This window comes from Equus przewalskii, chromosome 16, assembly GCF_037783145.1.
Source record: "Equus przewalskii isolate Varuska chromosome 16, EquPr2, whole genome shotgun sequence".
NCBI classification, from domain to species: Eukaryota; Metazoa; Chordata; class Mammalia; order Perissodactyla; family Equidae; genus Equus; species Equus przewalskii.
In genome coordinates, this window is record NC_091846.1 from 3,803,642 (window position 1) to 3,820,363 (window position 16,722).

General features: G+C 36.6%; 1 protein-coding gene across 2 annotated transcripts in view; it reads left to right on the forward strand.

Annotated features, from left to right (window-relative positions):
* The window catches only part of SGCG (sarcoglycan gamma), a 149,723-nt gene that overhangs the window by 95,205 nt on the left and 37,796 nt on the right, over positions 1-16,722 (forward strand). For both annotated transcript variants that reach the window (XM_070578591.1, XM_070578592.1), the window contains exon 4: positions 7,296-7,383. In XM_070578591.1, the coding sequence (XP_070434692.1) occupies positions 7,296-7,383 (88 nt within the window). The remainder of the gene's footprint in view (positions 1-7,295; positions 7,384-16,722) is intronic.

The window sequence follows — 16,722 nt, forward strand, 5'->3', positions numbered from 1 at the left end:
TTCACTGTACTGAATAGCTCTATCGTATGGGAAGATAGGACATTAACACAAGCTTTTGTAAAAAGGAAGTCAGATGTAAACAAACAATTCAAATACTAGAACTTAGCTGTTTTTCCCCCCAGAGTCATTGGCTGATCCCCTACTGTGTTTCTGAAGAGAGGAGACTGGTAGAGTAGCCTGGGTACTGAAATCAGGTGATTAGATGGTAGCAAATTTAAGGTTCTTGAACTAATAATACTTTTAGTTATACCTTATCAGACTTTTTCATCTCCACTGTGTAGTTTTTTAAAAAACCAGGGAGCAAAATTATGTAAATTATTTTAGATAATCACATATTAAAATGTCACAATGATGCATTAATGTGATATGTCAATCAATACATAAAATTAAGAAAACATGTGGAATAATATTATGTGATAACAGAGCTGTAAAGTATTTTGTAACTAATATGGTTTCTAATAATAGGGATACCTGAACAAAATTATGCCTTGTAATTTCTATATGCACTGATGTATTAGTTATGTTTCCTTTTCGAAGATGAGTCTAGAAAGTAATTTTCCATAAAATTACAGAAATTACCTTATGAATTTGCAAAATTTGACAGATCATTTATTTATATTGCTGAGCTGAGAGAATTTCTTCATTATAAACATAATCTGACATGGTACCTGATTACTCTGTACCCCTTCAAAATTAATACAAGAGCTCCTGTCAACACTGTGCCTGGGGTTTGTGATTTAAACCCATCCACCCTGCCCATTAACCCAAACACAAAGCAATCACATCTGAAAAAACAAAAGAAGGTTGTATTTAAAAACATACAGACCTGGTCAAGAATGAAATGAAACAGAAACATACAGTGATAAAGCTTTACTGGAAATGATTGTCTTCAAAGTTGACAACCCTGAAAAGAGGCAGGGGCAGTTTACAAGCAAAGCTCATGGAGGAACAGAGATTAAAATGTCATCTATATGACTGGGACTCCAGTCAGGCCCATTGCCTGAGGCAGCAATCAAGGGCAGAAAATAGTTGCAACTACTGCCCAAACTTGAATACAGCTGCATATCTGTGTGGAAGAACCCCCAAAGACGCCAGACCAGGACTGGAATATCACTGAGGACAGTGGCCCTGAGCCACCATTATGAGACTGGGACCCTGAGGTCAGACTGGGAACAATAGTAAAGCCTCTAGACAGGCTGGGTAAGCACAGAAATTAAAATACATCCACACAGGGAGACCGAGACTGAAACTTCAAACCGCATAAGGAAAACTTCATCTAAAAGAAGAGTACCAAATAAAATCTACAAAAAAGAGAATTAGCTTCCAACTGAGTAAAAATAATGCATCTGAAAATGACTGGAAAAGCACACTTAAGAATCTCAATGAGATAAAGCTATTTTTGAGTAGTTTTCATTAAAAGAACAAGAAATTATGAATCAAAACAGGTATTAGAGGGCAGAAATGACAGTGAATAGATTTACCCACTCTCATTAAACAACTGAAAATTTGAAAAACTATATCAAACAATGGTTTTTGCTATGGTCTGAATGTTCATATGTTGAAATCCTACCCCCCAAGGTGATAGTATTAGGAGGTGAGGAAGTGATTGGGGATGTGATTAGGTCCTGAGGGTGGAGCCCTTATGAATGAGATTAGTGCTCTTATAAAAGAACCCTGAGAGCGCTCCCTTGCCCCTTCCACCATGTGAGATTACAGCTGGAAAATGTCCTCTGTGAGCCAGAAAATGAGTCTCACCAGACACCGAATCTGCCAACACCATGATCTTGGACTTCCCAGCCTCCAGAACTGTGAGAAATAACTGTTTGCTGTTTATAAGCCACTCAGTCTCTGGCATTTTGTTATAGCAGCCCAAATGGACTAGGGCAGTTTTCAAATATTAGACAATGGCAGTCAGGGCAGTTATCTGTGAAAGAGGGAAACAAAAGAGGTGAGCCCTAGGATTGCCCCAGGTCACTGCCTGGAGAGAGTTTCTAAGGCCACAGTGAGGGAGGGGGCCAATGAAGATGTGAGCATACACCCTGAGTTGAGGAGACAGAGTTGGGCGTCCAGGAAAAACCAGCCAACCTAAAGTTCACAGGCAGAGTATCATAGAGGAGGGAGCTGCCATACACTGACAGAGCTCCAGAGGTTACAGAGTTCACTTTCCCTTTACCACCCCCCACACTGAGTCTGTAGGTATACAGTTATCAGTGCTTGTGTGTGTGAGGAAGCCACCTGAGACCGAGGAAATAACCACTCAACAGGAACAGAAGGAACAATCCGTGGAGTTCACAGACGTTTGGGAACAGCTCATATTTCCACCAGCCAGAGTGGGAAAACTTCATAAGTCATGGGGCATCGGGTAGAATGCTCAAAGGGGATTGGCTCAGCAGTGGCACAAGATCAGCACTAGAATGAATGCTGGGCTGGTCTCATCTAACAAAGCTTCACAGGAAGCCTTGACAGCATCATACTTTTCCAAGTGACTTACTGTGTCCCAGACTGAAGCTCAAGAAAACTATGTTCCATCTGGGCACAAAGATCAAGGAAGGCATGAGCACATTAAGGAGAGACATGAAAGTGGGAAAAACAGGAAAAAAACAGATTAATCTTCTAGAGATAGAAAGTTGAACACATGGATTTTTTTTAAAAAAGTTAATTTGTGGGATTAACAAATTAACAACAGACTAGACACTACAGAAGAAAAGATTAGTGAATTTGAAGATGTAGCAATAGCTCCTAATCAAAATGGAACATAGACGAAAAAGACTGGAAAAAATTAACAGAGTCTCAGTGAACTGAGGGCCAAAGTCAAGGCATCCTATATGCATGTGATTGGAATCCCCAAAGGACAGCAGAGAGAAGAGAGGACAAATGTTATTTGAAAAAAATAATGTGTGACTTTTCTCAAAGTGTTATGAAAACTTTCAACCCACATATCAAACATGCTTACTGAACCCCAAACAAAAGAAACAAGAAGAAAACTACATCAAGCCACATCATAATTAAATTGCTTAAAACTAGAGATAAAGAGAAAATCTTCAAAGCAGCCAGAGGAAAAGGACATATTACCTATAAAAGAACAGAGGAAAGGATGACAGCAGACTTCTAGTCAGGAACAATTCAAGTCAGACAGCAAAGCACCAACTATAAAGTACTAAAACAAAAACCAAAACCAGCCAACCTAGAATCCTATACCTAGCAAAAATATCTTACAAAAACAAAGCCAAAATAAAATCTTTTTTCAGACTTACTAAAATTGAAAAAAAAATGTACTTCAGCAGATTGGCACTACAGGAAATGTTAAGGAAAGTCCTTCATGCAAAGTGAACATGATGCCAGATGGAAATCTGGATCTTCACAAAAGAATAAATACTAGAAATATGTGGGTAAACAGAAAATAGTAATTTTTAAATTTTAAACATTTTAGAAAATAGTTGACTACCAAAGAAGAAATAATAAGAATGTATTTTGGGGGCTACAACAAGGATAGAAGCAAAATATATGACAACAATTAAACAAAGACCCTGAGAGAAAAAATGAAAGTACTGTTATAATGTTCTTACAGCATACATGAAGTGGCATAAGATTACTTGAAGACAGACCGTGATAAGTTAAAGATGTATAGTATAAATCCTAAAGTAAACACACACACAAAGTATAGCTAACATGTCAACAAAGAAGATAAAATGAAATCGTAAATTATACTCACTCAATCCGAAAGAAAGAAGACAAAGGAAACAAAGAGAAAATGGGATAAATAGAAAACAAGTAGCAAATTGATAGATTTAAACCAAGCCATATCAAAAATCATATAAAATACAAATAGTCTAAACACTCCAATTGGAAGGCAGAGATTGTCATATTGAATGAAAAAGCGAGACTAACTATATGCCACCTACAAAAAACTCACCTTAATTATAAAGACACAAATAGGTTAAAAGTAAAAGGATAAAAAGAGATATACAATACTAACACTAATCAAAAGAAAGTTGGATTGGCTATAATAATAACAGACAAAGCAGATTTCAGAGCAAAGAGATAAAGATCTCAGAGATACAGAAGGTCATTTCAAATGATACAGTAGTAAACTCATCAATATTTACATAGCCAAATATTTATAAACGTAATATCTGAGCTTCGAGATACATGAAGCAAAAACTGATAGAATTGCAAGAAAAAAATAGAAATATCCACATTTATAGTCAGAGATTTCAACATCCCTCTCTCAATAGCTGATAGAACAAATGGAAAATCAATAAGGATAAGGAAGACTTGAACAACACAATCAACCTACTTGATCTAATTAACATTCACAGAGCCCTCCCTGCTAAAACAGAAGACAAGTTATTTTCAAATGCACAAGGAATATATCAAGATCATATTTTGTTCTATAAAACAAACCTCAATAAATTTAAAAGCATTCAAATCACATAGCATATGTTATCTAGCCACAATGAATTTAACAAGAAAACAGTAACAGAAATATCTGAAAATTTTCCAAATATTTGGAAATTAAATAAAACACATACATAATCCATGGGTCAAATAAGAAATCAAAAGGGAAATTAGAGAGTATTTTGAACTGAATAAAAATGAAAAAAACCAATATGTGAAATTTGGGAGGATGTAGTTAAAGCAGTGCTTAGAGGGAAACTTGTAAGAATGCCTATATTAGAAAACAAGAAAATCAACGACCTCAGCGTACTCCTTGAGAAACTAGAAAAAGAACAAATTAAACCAAAAGTAAGAGAAGGAATGAAAGAATAAAAAGCAGAAATCAATAAAATAGAAATCCTGAAAACAGTAGAGAAAAACCGTGAAACCAAAAGTTGGTTCTTTTATAAGATCAATAGAAATTGATCAAACTCTAACCAGACTAATCATTAAGAAGACAGGACACAAATGACCAATATCAGAAATAGTAGAGGAGACACCACTAAGGATCCTACCGACATTCAAAGAATGGTAAGGGAATATTTTGAATAACTTTATGCCAGTAAATATAATTGTCTACATACTGTCTAACAGAATTCTTAACATAGGCATCCTGCTTCAGTGACTAAATCAGCCTCTGCCATTCCCATCTTAGGTTCAAATGTGAAGTAGTTAATTATGCAGGCGTATGAAGTGGCCACAGGGGATTGTTGAGAACTCTCAGGACAGTTGTCATCTATCTTTGGGCCCTACCAACACATCCTTAGTTGTTAATGGTCTTTTTATGCATCTCTCTCACAGCTATTTATCTAGGTCACACACTCTGGAGAAAAGCTATCATGTTCTGTGGCTCTTTTATCTACTTCCTAAGGCTAAATATAGTGTTGAATGATACATTGTTTTTATCCAATAAATACAGTCAGAATTCAATTCAGATGAAGGGAAAAATTAAATGTTCTCTTTCTACCTCACTGACATTCTATAAATGACATAAAATTTTTCTAAAGGATATCACTAGCTACTTACGAAAACTGAAAATTCATTCACAAGCTGTAGATCTCAGCTGCCTCATCTAGAGAATGGAAATAATGCCCCTCTACTCCACAATAAACATTTTTTATGCACCTGTTAATAGTTTTAAGTTCTTGTTTTATCAAAAATGTAGATTATAGAACATGTGCCATTCAATACAAGAGCTTTTGTTAAGTAATACGGGGAATGTTTCGATCATTTTGTTGTTAATATTCTTACAGGGCAATTTCTGCTTTATACTGTGAGTAACAGAAAGTCTACCTCAGCAGTGGCACAACCTAATAGGAACTTTTATGCTCACGTAACAAGAAGCTAGAAGGGGTAGCTATGGCATCAGTTCACCACTCAGCAACCTTGGAGCCAGATATGTGCCATCCTCCTGTCTCTCCTGTGCACTAGATGTCTTCTAGGCCACATGCAAAGCATGTGACCGGGGAAATGTGCAGTGCCAGTGCCTGCATCCCTTTCATCAGGAAAGGAAAAGCTTGCCTAGAAACCCCAGCCCCAGCCTCAGCAGATGTTGGCTTACATCTCATTGACCAGAATTATGTCACTTGGGTCCCCCAGCTTCAAGGCAGGCTGAGAAAGCAATTAGCCTTTCCAACTCCTGAAGTAGAAGGCAGAAAAAGAAAAGGGTTTGAGGGTAAGTATTGGACCAGACAACCAGAGTGGTTACCAGAATAGCTTGCTTTGTCCATGCGTGGGAGTGGACCTCACAGGTCTAACCTGTGCCCTGTCCTCCCATTCCAGGAGAATGGTAAAAAGAGTTGGCATCTAAAGACTGGGTTCCATCATGGAACTGTCACTTGCTAGCTGTGACTTTGAGTGAGCTGTAATTTAATCTCTTTGGACTCAATTTCCTCATCTCTATATTAGGGGTAATGGTACCTACTTCAAAATGTGGAGGATAAAACGAGAGGATGGGTGCTAAAATTGTTGGTAAATTGTTAACTCATTATCATGCTAGTTATTTTCTCACAATGCAAAAACAAGTATTATGGTCACATCATTGGATAAAATATGAGATGCTGATAGATTCAGCTGCTTCCACAGAGCAAGTTGGAGGATTTCTGACCTGCTAGAGTTCCAAAGTGTTCCTGAAACTTCTTTCCTTTTGAACAATTACATTATTCAACTTTGGAAGATATTTGGTTCCCTCTGAGTGAACCGTAAACCCACCTGAATTCAACAGGCAAATTGCTGCATTCCTTCTGAAGAAAATTGTTTCTATAAAAGCAAGCACTCTTCTGGAAAACAAAACCATCCACTCAGAATTATGATGCCGCAGAAAGCACTTACGTGCTCGTAAAGCTACTTTATCTTCCAACAAAAAGCTCAAAAACATAGGCATCCAACAAATTTTAAAAGCTATTTTGAAATTGTGAGAAGCCTTTGCATTTTGAAAATTAGAAACATGGTATTTATTATAGAAGAACTAATTCTCTGATTTATCTTCTTAAAATATATCGTATCCTGGACATAAATAATAAATGAAATTTTAATTCCTTGGAAAGGAAAAACACTGATTAAAACTTGGTTGTTTGAGATCTTCCCCTGGAGAACTGACTTGACACATTGTACCCAGTGGACACAAGCACTACAAACCCGTGAGATTACTATATTTTATGAAAAAAAGTTAATACATTAACCCCTTAACATAACATAATTCAAGTTTTAAAAATAATTTTAGCCACAAATTTATGGGATCACAGGATCTGTGACTATGGAGAAATTATTTTATATAAATCCTAAATTTATACACAAATATAAAGATACAGTCATTTTAAATAGCATGTATTTGGCTAATTTTGTAAATCCCTTTCCAGGACTCCTCGCTGCTTCTACAGTCAGCTAAGAATGTGACTGTAAACGCATGCAACTCTGGAGGAAATGTCACAGGCAGATTAACAGTGGGTGAGTCCGCCTCCATCACGGAGCTTTGCATGTGTGTGGTCCATGAACAGTTGTACAGAATGGATAAATTTGCTTTTCCTTCTAAAGAATTCAAAGTTGTTTATGAATAATGGAAGTATGAATTTTCTAAATATCATGCTATGTTAACCACATAAAGTAGCCTCAGGGAGGATAATCTGAAGTATTTTAATTAAAGTTATTCTAAGAAATAAAGGATCATTCGAGGTAGTATGAGGACCATAATGACATTGCAGAATACAAAAGAATCCCACAGAGACCAAAGGAAAGGAACCAAAGCAGCTGGCCTCAAGAGAACAGAGACCAGGGGCTGAGAGCTGAAAGTATTTTCTCTCTCTTTCTCTCTGGCTCTCTCTCTTTCTTCCTCCCTCTCTCCCTCTCTCTGTCCACCCATGTACCTCTCCTTTCCAGTGCATCTTTGCCCATCACTTTCAGTTGGGTATTATGGCGGCATCAGTTCCAACGCTACAGGACCTCTCTGGTTCTTCATCTGACCGGCTGTAGTTCTCAACACCAACCAACTTAGTCTTCAGTTTCATGAACTCTAAATTCACAACAAAGCACTCTAATTGGCCCAACTAATCTGTTCAGCCCACTGCCCTTGAGTCAGTTATGTACACCCATCCAACCAGCTAAGACCGGAGAATAAGTTCCCATGGGAGTGAGGGCACATGGAATCTCTCACAGTGAGAAAAGGATTAGAAAGAACAAATATAGACAAAAGAAATGACAGAAGAGCAAACCACCTGATAAAAGAGATGTATATACATTCTCTACACTGTCAACATTCTACAGATTTGATAAATCAATCAGCATGGAGCTTTTGATTTTGAGAAAATAGACAAGAAGTGTACTGCCAGCACAAAATGGCAACTTTCAGTGTCTCTCTTTTTTAATGGTTGTTTTCACAAAACAGACTAATGTACATTGGAAACTACCGCCATGTATTAACCTGATGATTCCTTTTTATCATACTGTAATACAAGAGTTCCATATCTTATGTTCTGTTTTAATCTTTATAACTTATTCTAAATAATTAATCGTATTTCTCTTTTGCTCAAAAGTTTGTTTAATCACCAAGTCCAGTGAAATTCTCAGTGGATCTAAAGAGGAATCTGACTTTATCCAACATACACGTTCTTGAAACTTGTCTAAACCAAATCATATGTCATATTTTCTTAATGAATTTTATAGTATTATGACTTATCTTTACCATCATTTCTTAAAATTCTTTAACTGACTGCAGCTTTTAAATGTTTGAGAGATTCTTCTTCATCTTTTTTCATTCATTCAACATTTATTGAATGCCTACGTGCTAATTTCCATATGCCATCACATAATTAATAGCATATAAAGAATATACGTTCATTTCTTAGGAGCTCCAAAAATAAAAGATTTCTTTTGATATATTCTTATAAAAATTATTTAATACAAATACTCATTTCTTCATCTAATTTTTTGGCAAGTGTGGATTTTCATATATCCTACGAGGGAGTTAGAGAAAATATAAACGTCTCGGTTTCATGGCTGACAGACCTGAAGCATTGAAAAGCTAATTTGCTCAAGGGCACACAGCTAGTTAGTAGAAAAGCCAAGCCAGGAAAGACTCAGGACATGTTTCTCTCAGCAGGAGCGATTCCACAAGCCCTCCCTCTCTCGAGTCAGATTTCCTTAAATTATAGCTCGCCAGTAACTGTCCTAGTTGCTGCAAATATGGTTCCCATTTTTGTCACCAAGGAATTTAGTAAAAAAAAAAAAAACTTTCCCTTTGGAATTACTTTGTTTAAACTGTTAACCTCAAACCTGGAGGTTCAACCTCGGTGTTTCATGCCTACACAGTGTTAAAATTAGGGATTTCTATTAAACCTTTGGTTGGAAAACCTCTGTGATACTGAGAACCCTGAACTAGCGAATATCACTCAGCTCACCAAATCCAAGATTAATTTCAATAAATGACTTCTCACAATCACAACCATTCTAGACTCTCATTTCCTGGAAGAAGCTAAATTTAGCCAATCTGGATATTAAACTTTAATCTATGTGAACTAGCCAAATTAATCCCATTTAAGTAAATGAATAAATGTTTATTACTAAACCACTGAAAAAATTGGCAACCAATGTAATCAAAACCAAAAGTCTTAAATTCCAAAGAAATCAAACATTGAAAAGCAAGCACTAATAACTAACACTTCAAATCTTTGAACTAAAAGATATCAAATCATAAGCAGCAACAATGGAATTTTACAAGTTATAAATGCAGCTCTGATTACTACAGTTAATTTTCTTTTGATTTCAAATAGCAGAAACCAATTCTGACTGGCTTAAAAATTAAGAGACACCCACGAGTATGCCAGCCGTGCTCAGATGGGTTGGTGGGTTTGTCAGTGTGGGTTTTCTGAGAAGTGAGCCAGGCTGCAGCCCTTGTGTCCTGAGGAAATAACCCCCAAAGATAAGAGTGGGATGAGGTCTGCTACAACTGTGATTCAGCTCTTCCAAGCACCAAATCCTCAGATGTTGCAGAAGAAATTCTAGGGTAAGCCTACAGAGCCCTCAATAGAAGCGAGAGTGCAAGAATATGGAGAATTAGATGCTAAAGATTGCATCTCAGGAGCAGACATTCCGGAATTGAGAAAAAGGAAGAGAATGCTGAAGATGCGTGGGAAAGTACCAATCTCAGGGAAGAGGAGGATGCCAGTGGTGAATGGGCTTACGTGTACCACTTTTCCATGAAGAACAGCAAGAACTTTCCAAGAATCGGATAGCATGCTCACGAAGGAGTGGAAGCCAAAACTGCCACCCTCAGCACTAATCAGGTTCTAACCCAGGAAGGCTTCCAGAAAATCTGCCTGGACTTTCCTCCAACTGAGGAACAAACATAGTGCTGCCCCAGGAAAGCCCAAAAATGAAATATATTGGAACAGCACCAATGGGCCCAGAGACAAGTTACTTTCGCTTCAGGACACTGAACACTTTCATAAAAGCCCAAGACTGACGAGGAGACAAGATTGGCAACACCAGTGGCTAGAAAGACAGACCAAAAACAATAGTTAGGAAGAAAAGCCAAATGAATCCGTTCTCCAGTTCCACAAACAAAGAAAAGAGAAAGGAGAAGAACTTAATGATGATGCATTACAGCCAGAATGGCCAGTCAAAAAAATAGGTGTTCCTTCGGAGAAAAGCAACCTGCGCTACGAGATGCAGTGTTGGAAAAAAAGAAAAATAGAATGAAGCCCCTTCCAAGCAAGTTTCCCATTCTACAGATAAGGTTCAATTTGCATTTTTTGAAAACCACAGCAAAAAAAAAAAGATGAAAGGGAATTTATTTGAAGGAGAACACAGTGGTTATTTTGGAGATAACATCAGAGACGTGCAACGTGCTGCTCATCCCTCTACCTCGGCCCCATCCCCACCACCTCTTTCCCGCCCGCACCTTGTCGGCAGCCATTCTCTTGAGTTTCACGTTTATCTTTCCTCTATTTCTTTTGTATGAATGAGCAAACACCTGTATATCTTCTTCTATCGCCTTCATATTTCCATGGAGGGTAGCATACAATAGGAACTCTTTTGCACTTTACTGTTGTCGCTTAACGGTGTGTCCTGGAAGTTGCTCCACATCAATTCAGAGATCTCTTCCTCATTCTTTTGCACGGCTGCGTACTACTGTATGGTACATCATGCGGATGTACGGTGGTTATTGAACCATTCACCCGTATATATGGATATTTAAGCCATTCTCAATATTTTGCAATTATAAATATTGCCATAAAGAATAATCTTTACATATGTATTTCATTTTGTTGGAGTTGCATCTTCAGGGTAGGTTCCTAGAGGTGGGGTTATTGGGTCAAAAGGTATGCATATATGTAGTTTTGTTAGATTTTGCCATATTTCTCTCTAGAAGGTTGAAGCAACTTAGATTCCCACCAACAATGTAGGAGAAGGCACGTTTCCTCATCGCCCACCAACAAAATTTGTCATCATATCTTTTAAAATTATTTCCAGTCTAATAGGAGAAAAATGATATCTGTGTTGTAAATCCCATTTCTCTAGTTACAAGTAAGTTTGAACATTTTTTCATAAGTTTGAGGACAATTTTTATATCTTTGTTCTGAATTGTCCGCTCATGACTTTTCCCCCGTTTTTCTTTTTGTCCCTCATTGTGTTTCCCCCGCCTTTTTTTTTTGTCCCTCAAGTGTTAAGAGTTCTTTGTATATTAAGGATCTTAGTTCTCTATCAGGGGTATATGTTGCAAATATTTTCTCCCAGTTTTTCAGTTGTTATATGTAACATTATCATGTGTTTTTAATCACGTAACACTTTTATTTTTATGTAGTCAAAGTTACCATCTTTCTTTCATTGCCTCTGGATTTTGTCGCAGTTTAATAGACTTTTCCTACACCAAGGTTAATATGGAATCCACCCGTAGTTTCTTCTAGTGCTTGTATGGTTTCATTTTTTTTCCCACTCAGTCTCTAATCCACGAGATGCCATTATTATCATCTATAGATTTCCATATGTATTTGGATCTAATTATAGACTTTCTATTCTATTCCGCTAGTCTATTCATGCCTGAGCACCATCTTCTTTTAATTATACAGATTTTATAGTTTGTCTTAATGTTTGGTGGGGCTAGTCTCCCTTGTGTTTTCTTTTTCCAGGCTATTCTTGGTTGGTTGTTTTTCCATATGAACTTTAGTAGTAACTTACTAATCTATAAAATAGTTTGTTGACATTATTATTGGCATTACATTGAATTTATAAATTAACTCTGGGAGAAGTAACATTTGATAATGCTGAGTCATCCTACCCAGGAACACAGGATGTCTTTTCATTTGTTCAAGTGTCTTTTACGAAGCTTTCAAAATTTTCTTCGTATCGGTTTTGCACATTTCTTATTAAATGAATTCCTAAATTTTTAATCTTCTTTGTTGTTAGTGTAAATGGAATTTTCTCTACCATTATGTATTTTATTTATTTTGTATTTGTATATGAAATATTATTGCATGTTAATTTTATACCTTGCTACTTCACTGAATTATTTTATTGGTTGAATTAATTTTATCATTGAGTCTTTGGGGTTTGTCAGGTATACTATTATATCATCTGCAAATACAGTTTCACTTCTTTACTCAATCTTATGCCTCTAACTGATTTACTTATCAGTCGCATTGACTAACACCTCTCACACAGTGTTGAGTAGTAGTGATAAGAGTAGACATCCTTGCCTTGCTCCTGATCGTAGTGGAAATGCTTCTAGTGTGACTCCATTACATAGGATATCAGCCTGAAGGTTAAGGTACATATATCTTATCATGTTAAGAAAGCATCCTTCAATGCCCATTTTTTTCAAATGTTTTTTATCATAAATGTGTGTTGAATTTTGTCAAAGACATTTTTAGCATCTATGGAGATAATATGATTTATTTTATTAGATTTATTAATATGATATAAATCAATGATATTATTAATATAATACTAATAATTTCCTCATATAAAACCAACCTTGCATTCCTGGAGTAAATCTCACTTAATCATGGTATATTATTTTCTTAATGTGGTGTTGGATTCTGTTTGCTTCTGACGCTTCTTTTAGAATTTTTGTATTCATGAGTAATCCTGGTCTACAGTTTTCTTTCTTTGTACTGTTTTTTCTCATTTAGGTATCAGTGTTAAACTTGCTTCTTAAAGTTTTTTCAATACTCTAGAATAATTCACAGAGCATTGAGACTACCTGGTTTTTGAAATTTGTTAGAATTCTCTTGGGAAGCCATCTGAATTTGGTGCTTTTTTGTAAGGTAATTTTTAAATAAATTTCCCCATTTCTTCTCTGGATACTGGTCTGTTAACGCTTTCTAATTTAGCGGGATCAATTTTGGCAATCTCTGTTTCCCTATAAAATTGTCCATTTTATCTAGGTTTTCAAATGTATTTGCATGTAACTCTACATGGCAGTCTCTTGGGTTTTTAAAACATTTCTTCTATTTCAATGGTTGTTTTCCACTTATCATTTCTTATTGTGTATATTTATGCCTTCTCATTTTTTTTTTTTGATCACCTTAGCTAGTGATTTATCTATTTTGCAAATTTTCTCAAAAAGAACAGAACTGTGTTTATTATTTAGGTCTCTTTTATACTAGTTTCTCCCATGTTAATTTCTGCTTTTATCTTTATTATTTCCTTCCCTGTGCTTTCTTTTAGCTTACTTTGTTGTTATTTTTCTATTTTTTTAACTAGGAACTTAAGGAATGTATTTATCGATAAAAGGATTTAGTACAATGAATTTTCCTCTTACCACTTCTTTACATGCATGCCATCTTTCACCTATCAGTTCTTTAATAAGAGATTGTAAAACTTCTGCATGGATGGCCCTTCTGTCGTTTTGTTTGTCTTAGCAAACTCTGGTTTCATTGCATTGTGCTGACAGAGTGTTATTTGTGGTCTTTCAACTTTATGGAAATGACAGACCTGAATTATGATCGGTTTTTAGAGTGTGCTGTGGGCACCGGGGAAGAATGTACGTGTATCTGTGAGGGTTTCCAGTTCAATCTGATTGAGATTTTAGATCTTCTGTCTCCTTACTTATTTTTCAGTGCATTTGCTCTGTCCTGTCCTGAAAGTGGTATACGAAGTCTACCATTATTAGTCTGTTCTACCTGTGTCCTCATGTCTTTAATTTTCATTTCATAAAGGTGGTTGCTGTGATATTTGGTGCATGAATATTTATAAGTATTATATCTTTGTTGTCGACTGTGATATTAGCATTAAAAATATCCTTTTTTTGTTACTTTTAATGCTTTTGACTTGAATTCCACTTGCTGATATCAGGATAGCTATCCCAGCTCTATTTTGTGTCCATTTGCCTGCAATGCTTTTGTCCGTCCCTGAAGTGGCCTTCACTGAAGCCCCACGTCTGTTTTCTGTCTGTCTTTGCTCACCACAAAGCCTGTGATGGGGCAGGATTGGAAGCTGGAATGTGCTCAATCATGACCCTGGGGCTTGTGAATTTTTCTCCTTTGACTCAAAGTTTTTTGTAGTTTCAGTTTTCCCTGTCTTCAAATAATGCTGAGGGTATTGTTTGTGTAGAATTTTGTAGCTGTGAAGCTGTTCCATGAAATTTAGGGAGGAAATGTGGGGAGGTCAATTACTACACAGCCACCACTATGTACAGCTACCCAGAAGTCCATCATTTTTAATTTTTTTTTATTGAGTTAATGATAGGTTACAATCTTGTGTGATTTCAGTTGTACATTAATGTTTGTCAGTCGTGTTGTAGGTGCACCACTTCACCCTTTGTGCCCACCCCCCACCCCACATTTCCCCTGGTAGCCACTAATCTATTCTCTTTGTCCACATTTTTAAATTCCTCATATGAGTGGAGTCATACAGAGATTATCCTTCTCTAACTGGCTTATTTCACTTAACATAATTCCCTCAAGGTCCATCCATGTTGTTGCAAATGGAATGATTTTGTTCTGTTTTGCAGCTGAGTAGTATTCCATTGTATATATATACCACAACTTCTTTATCCATTCATCTGTTGATGGGCACTTAGGTTGCTTCCATGTCTTGGCTATTGTAAATAATGCTGCAATGAACATTGTGGTGCATAGGACTTTTGGAATTGCTGACTTCAAGCTCTTTGGATAGATACCCAGTAGTGGAATAGCTGGATCGTATGGTAGTTCTATTTTTAATTTTTTGAGGAATCTCCATACTGTTTTCCATAGTGGCTGCACTAGTTTGCATTCCACCAGCAGTGTATGAGGGTTCCATTCTCTCCACAACCTCTCCAACATTTGTTACTATTAGATTTAGATATTTTTGTCATTCTAATGGGTGTAAGGTGATATCTTAGTGTAGTTTTGATATGCATTTCCCTGATGATGACCATCTTTTCATGTGCCTATTGGCCATCAGTATATCTTCTTTGGAGAAGCGTCTGTTCACGTCTCCAGCCCATTTCTTGATTGGGTTGTTTGATTTTTTGTTGTTGAGTTGTGAGAGGTCTTTATATATTATGGATATTAAGCCTTTGTCAGATATATGACTTGCAAATATTTTTGCCCAGTTAGTGGGTTGTTTTTTTGTTTCAATCCTGTTTTCATTTGCCTTGAAGAAGCTCTTTAGTCTGATGAAGTCCCATTTGTTTATTCTTTCTATTGTTTCCCTTCTCTGAGAAGGCATGGTGTCCGAAAAGGTCCTTTTAATACTGATGTCAAAGAGTGTACTGCCTATGTTTTCTTCTAGAAGCCTTATGGTTTCAGGTCTCACCTTTAGGTCTTTGATCCACTTTGAGTTTATTTTGGTGAATGGTGAAAAAGAATGGTCAATTTTCATTCTTTTACATATGGCTTTCCAATTTCCCCAGCACCATTTGTTGAAAAGACTTTCTTTTCTCCATTGTATGCACTCTGCTCCTTTGTCGAAGATAAGCTGTCCATAGATGTGTGGTTTTATTTCTGGGCTTTCAATTTTGTTCCATTGATCTGTGCACCTGTTTTTGTACCAGTACCATGCTGTTTTGATTACTGTAGCTTTGTAGTAAGTTTTGAAGTCAGGGATTGTGATGCCTCCCGTTTTGTTCTTTTTTCTCGGGATTGCTTGAGCAATTCGGGGTCTTTTGTTGCCCCATATGAATTTTAGGATTCTTTGTTCTAATTCTGTAAAGAATGTCATTGGGATTCTGATTGGGATAGCGTTGAATCTGTAAATTGCTTTAGGTAGAACGGACATTTTAACTATGTTTATTCTTCCAATCCATGTACATGGAATGTCTTTCCATCTCCTTATGTCGTCATCCAATTCTCTCAGAAAGGCCTTGTAATTTTCATTATATAGGTCCTTCACTTCCTTAGTTAAATTTACCCCAAGGTATTTTATTCTTTTTGTTGCTATTGTGAATGGTATTGTGTTCTTGAGTTCATTTTCTGTTAGTTCGTTGTTAGAATATAGAAATGCTACTGATTTATGCAAATTGATTTCATACCCTGCAACTTTGCTGTAGTTGTTGATTACTTCTAAGAGTTTTCCAATGGATTCTTTGGGGTTTTCTATATATAAGATCATGTCATCTGCAAACAGCGAGAGTTTCACTTCTTCCCTCCCTATTTGGATTCCTTTTATTCCTTTATGTTGCCTGATTGCTCTGGCCAGGACCTCCAGTACTATGTTAAATAAGAGTGGTGATAGAGGGCATCCTTGTCTCGTTCCTGATTTCAGGGGGATGGCACTCAGTATTTGCCCATTGAGTATGATGTTGGCTGTGGGCTTGTCATATATGGCCTTTATTATGTTGAGGTAGTTCCCTTCTATGCCCATTTT